This window comes from Rhinolophus sinicus, chromosome 8, assembly GCF_057876585.1.
Source record: "Rhinolophus sinicus isolate RSI-liver-muscle chromosome 8, RSI-T2T, whole genome shotgun sequence".
Taxonomy (NCBI): domain Eukaryota; kingdom Metazoa; phylum Chordata; class Mammalia; order Chiroptera; family Rhinolophidae; genus Rhinolophus; species Rhinolophus sinicus.
The window spans coordinates 36,367,022-36,379,291 of NC_142508.1; the positions used below are offsets into that span (position 1 = coordinate 36,367,022).

Sequence of the window (12,270 nt, forward strand, 5' to 3'; positions counted from 1 at the left end):
TTCATTGCTTTTAAAAAATGCTTCCTTTTGCCTTTTAAACTTTTATTTTAAATTTTGGTGTGAAGAAAAGCAATTAAAATACCTATCTGGGCCCATTACTGACTTTCATTATTATGAATAGTTTTCAATTCCCCCCCACCCCCAGAGTTTTAAGGAAAGCCATCACAAAATCTTCAAGTGATTTTAGTGGAAAAACTATGGATTTTAGGGTTAGATCTTGGTTTTTATTTCAATTATACCACTAGCTGGGATATTGGGAAAGTTGCCTAAACTCTCTGAGTGTCCAGTTTCCCATTTGTGTAAACTGAATTCATAGTGACTCTGAGAGTTGTGAACATTAAGTGAATTCTAGAACAGTGGGTTTCACAGTAGCTACTCGATAAGTGGTAGTTGTTCTATATATTGCTATAGGGCTTTTTGCACTTTTAAATGTTTTCTGTTAAGTTGGTGCACAAGTAATTGCGGTTTTTGCAGTTATTTTTAACCTTTTAAACCGCAATTACTTTTGCACCAACCTAATATTTCATTTTCATTATTTTTCTATTTCTTATTTTTTACAGTTACATGCTGTAGTTTCTTGTATCTTGCCTTCTTCCTTCACCATTATGTTTAAGAGCTTCATCTGTGTTATTACATGTAGTTTTAGTTTCTTCATTATTATTTAGTTCACTTATTATGAATATGGCACTATTTTTTTCCATTTTATTGTTGATGGACATTGAACTGTTCTTCACTTTTGACTCTTATAAACTGCTGCTGTGAACATTCTTATATACATATTCTGGTTTACAACTGTCTAAGTTTTTCTAGGATGTTTACTTAAGAGTCGTGTTGCTAGGTCATAAAAAATCAACATTACTAGCTAATGCCATGTTTTTGCTAAGGAGTTCTTCTAATTTGCACCCCTGTCAGCAATGTGTGGAAGCTGTCCTTGCTTTAAATCTTCTCTGTCCCTTGGCATTGTCAGATCTTTTGTTTTGGCTTATCTAATAGGACTTAGGCCTAAAACAAAAGTAGTTGGTCATTGTAGTTTTAATTTACATTTCCCTGATTATCAGTAGGACTGAGCCCCTTTTATTATGTTTCCTGGACATTAGAAACTTTTTTTATGATTCCTCTTCAAATCTTTTGCCCATTTTTATTGATCTCTGCCCATCTGAAACACATTGATTTTTCAGTTCTTTGTTTTTCTTTGTTTTGTTTTGTTTTTTACATGAGCCATGACTGGTAATACATGTTGTAAATATGTTCTTATATTCTGTGGCTTATTTTTCACACTTTTAAAAAGATAGTTGATTTTTTTAAAGTAATTTTATTTTTAATTGCTTATTCTTACTATATAAACAGTAATCTTTAATGTATTGACTTTGTATCTAGCCATATTGTAAAACTTTTTGTTAGTTTTATTAACATAGCTGAAGTCTTTTGGGATTTTCGTTTCTAAACATAACACAAGCAAATTATGGCAGCTGTGTTTAATTTTTTTCTATCTGACACTGTTTCTTTTCCTTGCTTTTTCCTGGCCTGGACAGTACACTGTAACGTAGAATGGAAATATTGATTGTAGGCATCCTTTTTTTCTTGATCACAGTTGGGAAATTTTTTCAGTGTATTACCCTTAAGTTTGATGTTTCATGTAGGATTTTTTGACAGATACTTTTTTTTTTTGGTATTAATAAAGTTCCCTTTTTGTCCTACCTTGCTAAGATTTTGTTGTTTTAGTCACCCATGTAAGTTGAATTTTCTCAAATGTTTTTCAGTATTTTAATTTCTCTTATTTAATTATTGTGTTGAATTATATTTATTGACTTTAGGATTTTAAGTCAACTTTGTACTCCTGGGATGAAACCAGTGATGACATCCTTAATTAGCTTTTCTCTATATTTCTGGATTTTATATATACAGAGGGTGCCAAAAAAATGTATACACATTTTAAGAAAGGAAAAAAACTATTAAAATTTTAATACTCAATATATACTGATAACAAAAGATGCATACAAGTCATGTTTGACTTCTGCAATTACAAGAGGTGTTCAAAGTGGTTACCATCAGCGTCCCGGCACTTCTTTTTTTTAAAAAAGATTTTATTGGGGAAGGGTAACAGGACTTTATTGGGGAGCAGTGTGTACGTCCAGGACTTTTTTCCAAGTCAAGTTGTCCTTTTAATCTTAGTTGTGGAGGGTGCTGTTCAGCTTCAAGTTGTTGTCCTTTCAGTCTTAGTTGTGGATGGCGCAGCTCAGCTCCAGGTCCAGTTGCTGTTGCTAGTTGCAGGGGACACAGCCCACCATCCCTTGGGGGAGTTGAACCGGCAACCTTGTGGTTGAGAGCCCACTGGCCCATGTGAGACTTGAACCCGTAGCCTTCGGAGTTAGGAGCATGGAGCTCTAACCGCCTGAGCCACCGGGCCGGCCCAGCATCCCGGCACTTCTGATTATGGCAAACTACTGCCTGAGCAACGCTGACCAAAGTGTTCACTTGTATACATTTTTTTGGCACCCCCAGTGTGTGTGTGTGTGTGTGTGTGTTTCCAGCAAAGAAAGAAAAGGTTTATTTAAGACGGTGCCAAGTCTGGAGACACAGGTAAGCTAGTGCTCATAAACCTGGTTCCAATATATTATCCTTTTGTGTAGTATTATCAGTGTATGTGAGATATTTGCCTGTAATTTCCTTCTCTGGCAGTGTTCTCAAAACTCAGTTTCTTCCAGTTATTCTGTTTCCCACTAGACCATACTTTTGAAGTTACCAATTTTAATATATAGTCAAAGACTCAACTTTTTATTTAACTTCCTAGTACCTAGGAAAGTTGTCAATACAAGTGTATGCTCAGGATATATGTGATTATTGAGAGCATCTCAACCTTGGACATTGCATTTCCAGAGCCTTTGGATTAAACAAAACACTTGAGGTATCAAACTCCAGGTTATATTTATCCCCAGCAGCCTGAGCAGAGTCACCAGAGGGCTCAGCTTAAAATTTCATGTGACGATAAGGTCTCTGCAATAAAAGCCTGCAGTTGATATGTCATGTAAAGTGAATATTCCCCTTAAATCCACAGGTATTGACTTTCAGGGAAAAGACAGGTCCCATGACATGAAGAGGTAGAGGTTCCAGGACAAAGAGTGTCGTGTTCTAGTGGTTCTCTCGACCAGAGAACTTTTAACCAAGATTCAGAGCAGAGCTGGAAAAGTCATTGAGCAGATGTTGGAGTCACTGGCAACTTCCCAAGAACAGCTGAAAATGACCAAATTTAAGGTGAGCTGTTTTTCCAAAGGATTTGAAGAGATTTCTAATAATTCACACAATGAAAAGTAGTACTATGTGCAGATAAAAGTCTGGTGGGAAAAATGCACAGAAGAGATGATAGACGGTTAAGACTGCAGCCCAGTTGGAGGATGGATGTAAATGCACATCATGGCTCATTCAAAGTGCCTAATGTTAAAACGTGGTGGTATAATCTATAGAGTCCAAAGCTGAGTTGCCACTTTTCCTCTGGTGCTGATGGCAGCCATAATCAAAAGATGAACAGGGATTTTTATGAAATACATTTTTCTTTAAGAGAAAACTGACAATTCCTTGCAGTCAATAAATGTTTTCTGGCACTTCGGCATCAAGAAGTAATTTTATGGGTCTTCATCAAAAATCGAAAGTGTTGCTCAAACTCAGTATCACCAATTCCTCCTGCCTTTCTTTCTTGAACCCATTCTAGTTGCTTTTGCTCCCACCCTTCCTCCAAAAGTGCTTTTTATAAGGATCACCAATGACTCTGTGTTGTTAAATTTCACGATGAGTTTTTACTTGACCTTTTAGCAGCGTCTGACATAGTTGATACTTCCTTCTTCCTTTGATATACTGTTGTAAATGGGTGGGTAGAATGCCATGCTCTCCTGATTTCTGCCTTATCGGCCACTTTTTCTAGGGTTCAGTTTCTTTTTGTAAGTTTTATCTTATCTCTCATCCTGTAATGTTAATTCTTGGAGTGACTCAGGGCTCATTCCTTGCATCCTTTTTGTCTGTACTCACTTCCTTAGTGGTCTCATCTAGTGTGAAGGTTTAAACACTCAGATGCTGATGTCTTCTTTATATCTCTAGCCTGGACTCTTCCCTGAGCATCAGCTCCTATATCTCTTTGCCTCCTTGACTTGACAAAGGTACATCTCTACACATGTATCCAACTAACCATTTCCCAAACCAAGCTCCTGATCTCACATCAAATCTGTTCCTTCCTCAGTTTTCCTGTTTCAGTTAATAGCCTTTCCCGGTTTCTTAGATGAGGGATCAGCAAACTTCTATAAAGGGCAAGATAGTGAGTATTTTAGCCTTTGTGGGCTAGACAGTCTCTGTTGCAACTATTCAGTTCTGCCGTTGTAGCACAAAAGCAGCCACAGACAATACAGAAACTACTGGGCATATCTCCACTTTTCACACTTTTGTCGATCTTTATGCATCCCATCATCCCAGGGCAAATCCTATTGGTTCTGTTTCCAAAGTAGACCTCAAATCACTTTTTGCTACATCACTGCCCTAGTCAAAGCCATCATCATCTGTCACTTGGACCACTCTAGCAGCTCGTCACTCTTCTTGCTAACACTTCTTGTTGGCACTTCTCCAGACTGCAGTGTTGCTTTGGGTCCTTTGTGTTTTTCTTTCTTTCTTATTTTTTGATGCATTTCAAAGTAAGTTACAAACATGAGTACATAGCCCCCTGAATACTCCAGCATGTATATTGTTAACTAGGGTTTAATATTTGCTTATATTATAGTACTTTTATTTAGTATAAAATTTATATACAACTAAATGTACAAATATTTATGTACCATTCAACAGTTTTGACATGCATACACACCTGTATTACATGCTTTTCATGTATACACTGTCATGATGATACAATTTTTTATCTTTTATTCTGTCAGTATGGTGAGTTACACTGGTTGATTTTTAAATGGCATGATTTTTTCTGTTGTTCTGTTTTGTTTAGAGGAAGTTGATTTTATTTATTTATGTATTTATTTATTAGTTTCGGGTGCCCAGAACAACATAATGATTAGACATTTATACCCCTCACAAAGGGATAACGCCAACTAGTCTACCTCTCCTCTGACATCGTGCATGGCTATTCCAATACCATTCACTATATTCCCTATGCTGTACTTTATGGTCTGTGACTATATACATATATGTACGTATACATATATATATTTACAGTTAACATTCAGTATTATTTTATATTAGTTTCAGGTACACAGTGCAGTGGTTAGGCATTTATATAACTTATGAAGTGATCCCCCCTATAAATCTAGTACCCATCTGGCACCACACATAGTTCTTACAACATTATTGACTATATTACCTATGCTGTGCTTTTTATCTTCATGACTATTTTGTGACTACCAATTTGTACTTCCTAATCTTTTCTTACCCATCCCCCCAACATTTTCCCATCTAGCAACCATCAGTTTTTTTCTCTGTATCTATGAGTCTATTTGTTTTGTTTGTTCATTTATACTGTTCTTTACATTCTACATATACGTGAGATCATATGGTATTTGTCTTTCTCAGTCTCACTTATTTCATTTAGCATAATATCCTCTAGGTCCATCCATGTTGTTGCAAATGGTAAGATTTCATTCTTTTTTTATGGTGGAGTAATACTCCATTGTATAAATGTACCACAATTTCTTTTCTTTTTTTAAATTAGTTTCAGATGTACAAAGCAATGTAATAGTTAGACATTTATACCCCGCACAAAGTGATAACCCCACCCAATCTATTACCCCTCTGACATCATATATAGCTGTTAAAATATTATTGACAATCTTCCCTATGCTGTACTCCACGTCCCATGACTGTATACAGAGGGTGCCAAAAAAATGTAATCACATTTTAAGAAAAGAAAACTATTAAAATTGTAATACTCAATATATAGTGATAACAAAAGATGCATACAAGTCACATTTGACTTATGCAATTACAAGAGGTGCTCAAAGTGGTTCCCATCAGCATCCAGACTTCTGATTATGGAGAACTACTGCTTGAGCAACGTTGACCAAAGTGTCCACATGTATACTTTTTTTTGGCACCCCCGGTATACACGTATATATAATTATAATTGACATTCAGTGTTATTCTACTTCAGCTTCAGGTGTATAGTGCATTGTTGAAAAAATAGGGAACGCTTAGTGAATTTGCACGTCATCCTTGCACAGGGGCCATGGTAATCTCTGCATCGTTCCAATTTTAGTATATGTGCTACTGAAGCGAGCACCACAATTTCTTTATCTATTCATCTATTGATGGGCATTTTGGTTGTTTCCATATCTTGGCCATTGTGAATAGTGCTGCAGTAAACATAGGGGTGGATATATTTTTTTCAAATTAGTGTTTTGGATTTCTTTGAATAAATACCCAGAAGTGGGATTATTGGTCATAAGGTAGCTCTATTTTTAATTTTTTGAGGGACCTCCATACTGTTTTCCATAGTGGCTGCACCGATTTATGCCACCAATAGTGCACGAGGGTTCCCTTTTCTCCACATCCTCTCCTTCACTTGTAGTTTGTTGACTTATTGATGATGGTCATTCTAACCTAATAGGAGTGAGGTGGTATCTCATTGTGGTTTTTATTTGCATTTCTCTGATGATTAGTGACATTGAGCATTTTTTCATATGTTTATTCGCCATCTGTATGTCCTCTTTGGAGAAATGTCTATTCAGGTCCTCTGCCCATTTTTTAATTGAATTGTTTGGGGTTTTTTGGATTTGAGTTGTATGGGTTCTTTTTTTGTTTTCCATTTTGTTAAATTAATGTCAGGTGTACAAAGCAACGTAATAGTTAGACATTTAAGCCCCTCATAAAGTGATAACCCACCCCCCAAGCTACTGCCCCTCTGACAACTTTATAGCTGTTACAATACCATCGACCATCTTCCCTACGTTGTACTCCACATCTTGTGACTATATACACCTACATATTTAGTTATAGCTGACAGTCAGTATTATTCTACTTCACCTTCAGGTGTATAGCTCATTGGTCAGGCATCTAGTGTATAGCGCATTAGTCTATGAACTAATCCCCTGAGAAGTTGAGTGCCCATCTGGCACCTTACATGATCTTTACAACATTGTTGATTGTATTTCCCATACTGTATTAACAACTAATTTGTATTTCTAGTGCCTTCACCTTTTCACCCTGCTCCCAGCCCCATTCCCATCTATCACCCTCATAGATCTAATACCTATCTGGCACCGTATCTAATTATTAGAATATTATTGACTATATTCCTTATGCTATACCTTACATCCCCATGACTACTGTATAACAACCAATTTGCACTTCATTTTTTCTTTTTAAAGATTTTATTGGGGAAGGGGAACAGGACTTTATTGGGGAACAGTGTGTACTTCTAGGACTTTTTTCCAAGTCAAGTTGTTGTCCTTTCAATCTTAGTTGTGGAGGGTGCCATTCAGCTTCAAGTTGTTGTCCTTTCAGTCTTAGTTGTGGGGGGCTCAGCTCAGCTCCAGGTCCAGTTGCCATTGCTAGTTGCAGGGGGCACAGCCCACCATCCCTTGCGTGAGTCGAAACCGGCAACCTTGTGGTTGAGAGGACGCGTGGCAGCTCAGCTCAAGGTGCCATGTTCAATTTTAGTTGCAGAGGGCGCTGCCCACCATCCCTTGCGGGAGTCGAGGAATCGAACTGGCAACCTTGTGGTTGAGAGCCCGGCTCCAACCAACTGAGCCATCCGGGAGGCAGCTCAGCTCAAGGTGCCGTGTTCAATCTTAGTTGCACAGGGCGGAGCACACCATCCCTTGCGGGACTTGAGGAATTGAACTGGCAACCTTGTGGTTGAGAGCCCACTGGCCCATGTGGGAATCGAACTGGCAGCCTTCGGAGTTAGGAGCACGGAGCTTGAGCCACCGGGCCGCCCCAATTTGTACTTCTTAATCCCTTCCCCTTTCACCCATCCTTAACCCCCTCCCATCTTAAAGAAGTTCCTCTAAGAGTCCTTGTAATACTGGTTTGGTGGTGATGAACTTTTTCAGCTTTTTCTTGTCTGGGAAGCTCCTTATCTGTCCTTCAATTCTAAATGACAGCTTTGCTGGGTAGAGCAGTCTTGGTTGTATGTTGTTGCCTTTCATCACTTGGAATATTTCCTGCCACTCCCTTCTTGCCTGTAAAGTTTCTGTTGAGAAGTCTGCTGCCAGTCTTATGGGGGCTCCCTTGTAGGTAACTAACTGCTTTTCTCTTGCTGCTTTTAAGATTATCTCTTTTGCCTTCTCTCCGCGCGTTCTTGAGTGGAGGCTGTACGGCTGTTCCCCTCGGGTATTGGGGTTGAAAGGAGGAGCAGGAGGTACTGATGTACAAGGAGGTACCTTTCGGTACACCTTTCATGGCGATCCTCATGCCACTTTTGCAGCATTTTTTGGAGGCTCTAACCCCTTTGAAATTTTCTTTGGAAGACGGATGGCTGGTGGTAGAGATTCTGAAGAAATGGAAGTAGATGGAGATCCTTTTAGTGCCTTTGGATTCAGCGTGAATGGATATCCAAGAGACAGGAATTCTGTGGGGCCGTCCCGCCTCAAACAAGATCCTCCAGTTATTCATGAATTGAGAGTATCACTTGAAGAAATATATAGTGGTTGTACCAAATGGATGAAGATTTCTCGAAAAAGGTTAAACCCTGATGGAAGGAGTTACAGATCTGAGGACAAAATTCTCACCATTGAGATTAAAAAAGGATGGAAAGAAGGCACCAAAATTACTTTTCCAAGGGAAGGAGATGAAACACCAACTAGTATTCCAGCAGACATCGTTTTTATCATTAAAGATAAAGATCACCCCAAATTTAAAAGAGACGGATCAAATATAATTTATACTGCTAAAATTAGTTTACGAGAGGCATTGTGTGGCTGCTCAGTTAATGTGCCAACAATGGATGGAAGAACCATACCTATGGCAGTAAATGATATTGTGAAACCTGGAATGAGAAGAAGAATTATTGGATATGGGCTGCCGTTTCCAAAAAATCCTGACCAACGTGGTGACCTTCTAATAGAATTTGAGGTGTCCTTCCCAGATTCTATATCCTCATCATCCAAAGAAGTACTTAGGAAACATCTTCCTGCCTCATAGAATAAAAAACTTTGTTATCAAATATTTTGATAAGGCACTGAAAATATAAAAAGACTGGCAATTTACTGATGTAGATGTGAATTCTGTATAAAGATGTGTAAATTATTTTGAGGGTTCATTAAATTGCATGAACAGAGACGGGTCAAATTAATAGGCAAAAGGGATTTTTATAGTTAGAGATGAAGAGAAAACCATTCACTCTATTTTATTTCATTTCTCCCAAATCAGAAATTTTCAGTATTTAAAATTTGTTTTTGTGGAGTTAGTAGATATATTTCTAATAAAGTACTAGACTATCCAAGTACTTTATTTCTTATATCTTTACATTGTCAGTAACGGTAGGTTTTCATTTATAATGAAAATTTTAATTCTTAACTAAACTATACATGTGATATGTATTTCTAGAAAATAAAAACCTAAGTCATCTGAAAATGTGATTAACTAGATTTAAACCACCATCTGAAATGCTGCTATAGGGCTGGTACCAATGAAAGACTATCCTAATGCATATGTTTCACCATTTTGATTTTTAAAATATGCTGTAGCATTTCTTAATAACGTAGTTGTAATGTTCTTAAGGCAGACCTTTTCTTCATAAAAATGAAATTAATGGCAATTTATCTCCTGTGGAAATCCCAATTGCCTGAATTACTGATATTTTAGAAATAGGCTGTTTTTAAAATGCCATATGTAATTTTATGCAAGTTGACTATATATCTTGGACTTAATAAATTATATGCACATTTTATTGTCCACTAGTTTAAAATAGTTTGTTTAATAATAAATGTGTTTTTAGAGGAAAAAAAAAAAGATTATCTCTTTGTATTTAGCCTTTGGCATTTTAATTATGATGTGTCTTAGTGTAGGCCTCTGGGTTTATCGTGTTTGGGACTCTACTTTCTGGGCTTGTATATCCATTTCCTTCACCAGGTTAGGGAAGTTTTCTGTCACTATTTCTTCAAATAGGTTTTCAGTTCCTTGCTCTCTCTTCTTTCCTTGCTCTCTCTCTTCTCCTTCTGGTACCCCTATAATGCGAATGTTGGTACGCTTGATATTGTCCCGGAGGCTCCTTAAACTCTCCTCAATTTTTTGGATTCTTTTTTCTTTTTGCTGTTCTGTTTGGTGGGTGTTTTCTGCTACCTTATCTTCTACATCACTGGTTGGATCCTCTGCTTCATGTATTCTTCATTTTCATTATTGTATCCTTAGTTTCTGACTGGTTCTTTTTTTATGGTTTTCATCTCCATTTTCATGCTTCCTATCTCTCTGTTGAAGTTCTCTGAGATCATTGAGCATTTTTATAACCAATGTTTGGAACTCTGCATCTGATAGATTGCTTGTTTCCATTTCACTTAGTTCTTTTTCTGGAGCTTTGTTCTGTTCTTTTCTTTGGGACATATTTCTTTGTCTCCCCATTTTGGCTGCCTCCCTGTGTTTGTTTCTATGTATTAGGTAGGGTTGCTATGTCTTCTGGTCTTAGTAGAGTGGCCTTATTTAGTAGGTGTGCTGTGAGATTCAGTGGCACAGTTTTTCTGGTCACCTGAGTCACGCACTCCAGGTGTGTCCCTGTATGGGTTGTGTGTACCCTCCCCTTTAGTTGAGCCTTGGTTAATAATTGCACCAGAGTGGGAGTGACTGACACTCGGGCTCACTGGTTGTGAGGACTGCCCTTGACTACAGTTGTTGTGCATGGGGCTTACCCTACAGCTCCAGCTCGTTTTGATGCTGGTCATTGGGGGCACCAGCCCTAGGACTGCATTGGAGGGGATCTGCTGTAGGTCTTTGTCATGCAGGGACTCATGCGGGGTCTCAGCTCCCACTCCACACATAAGAACGCAGGATATGGTGAGGCCAAAAAGGAACACCCACAGAGCCATAGATGGGGGAGTCATACCTCTATATTCATGCTGGTGGCTGGGTTGGAGACACAGGAAGCAAACATCTGCCAGTACCCCAACAAGGGGTCTTCTTGCACTCCAGTGTCTCTGGCGGCCGGGCAAGACACACACAGGAAGTAGTAGCCACACGATATACAATATCCACCGTCCACTTTCTCTGCCTGCCAACCAACCAACCAACCAGTGTAGTCACAGCAGTTACATCAGCAGCCAGTTGGCCAACCAGCTACAGCCAGTAGCCAACCAGTCACAGCCAACGGCCATCCACCACCTGAGCCAGCACCCCTCCACATGAGGCCGAGAGCCTGGAAACTGTTCTGTGGGACTCTGTCCCTACAGTCTACTTCAGCCACAGCCTGTGCCCCACCGTGGGCCACCCAGTGGGAGCCAGAAAGAAATCCGCAGATGTCTGCCACCGGTGCTGTGCTTGGAAGGACCTTGAGAGGCCAAGCCACGAACCAAGATCGGGCTGCTGTTTATGCCAGCTTAGGGCTGCTCAGCCACAGGTACAGGACACGCTTAAGCCAGATGCTGCTTGTCTGGGTTCCGGGAACCTTTGAGAGACCCTAAGAAAGTCTGAAGCTGAGCCAAGGCAGGTGGTCTGCATGCAAAAGCCCCTGGAAGGAGCCTGGGTGTGCCCGAAAGTTGGATGGGGCCAGGTCTCAAGTCGCCAGGGTGTGGAGAGTGAATGGCGGCCGCCTTTGATTGTGCACTGTGAAGAGGGAGGGCTCAAAAAAGAAACAGTGGCCTCTGCCAGCTCCCCCGTCCAGGAGACAGCTGCCTCTCCCACCCTGTTCCAAGCCAGACAACTCTATTCCCTACCATTTGTCCCTGCTGGCTTTCTAGCTGCTGCCCCAGCGCTGGAGCTCAGAGCAAGTGATTCCGTTGGTGGATAAGTCTGTGCACAGTCCCTTTAAAAGGAGCGCCTGTGAGTGCAACCACACTGTCTCACTCCGTCACAATCTCCGCTGGTTTTCACAACCAGAAATTATGGGGGCTTCTCTCCCCAGCACTGGAACCCTGGGCTGGAGTGGGGCTGAGATCTCTTGCCCTTCAAGGGGATGGGGAGGGACCCCCCACACACACACAGGTGAAGTAGCCCTCCTGATCTTTAACGGTTACACACGGGTGTGGGACCAGCTCGTTCTGCGTCTCTGACCTTCCTACCAGTCTGGAGGTGACTTCTTCTGCATGTCCTTAGTTGAAAAGCTTCAGTTCAGCTTGATTTTAGGCGATTCTCAATAAT

General features: G+C 39.8%; 1 protein-coding gene, 1 non-coding gene and 1 pseudogene across 2 annotated transcripts in view; 2 read left to right on the top strand and 1 right to left on the bottom strand.

Moving 5' to 3' along the window:
* LOC148757525 (uncharacterized) overlaps positions 1-12,270 on the top strand; it is a 30,056-nt gene that overhangs the window by 2,589 nt on the left and 15,197 nt on the right. The window contains exon 2 of the mRNA XM_088800515.1: positions 3,056-3,252. Within this exon, the coding sequence (XP_088656641.1) occupies positions 3,199-3,252 (54 nt within the window). The 5' untranslated portion in view covers positions 3,056-3,198. The remainder of the gene's footprint in view (positions 1-3,055; positions 3,253-12,270) is intronic.
* On the top strand, positions 4,907-9,948 carry LOC148757526 (dnaJ homolog subfamily B member 4 pseudogene; annotated as a pseudogene).
* LOC148757527 (U6 spliceosomal RNA) lies at positions 6,159-6,262 on the bottom strand. Its single transcript, XR_016022300.1, has one exon. It is a non-coding gene; the product is annotated as a U6 spliceosomal RNA (small nuclear RNA).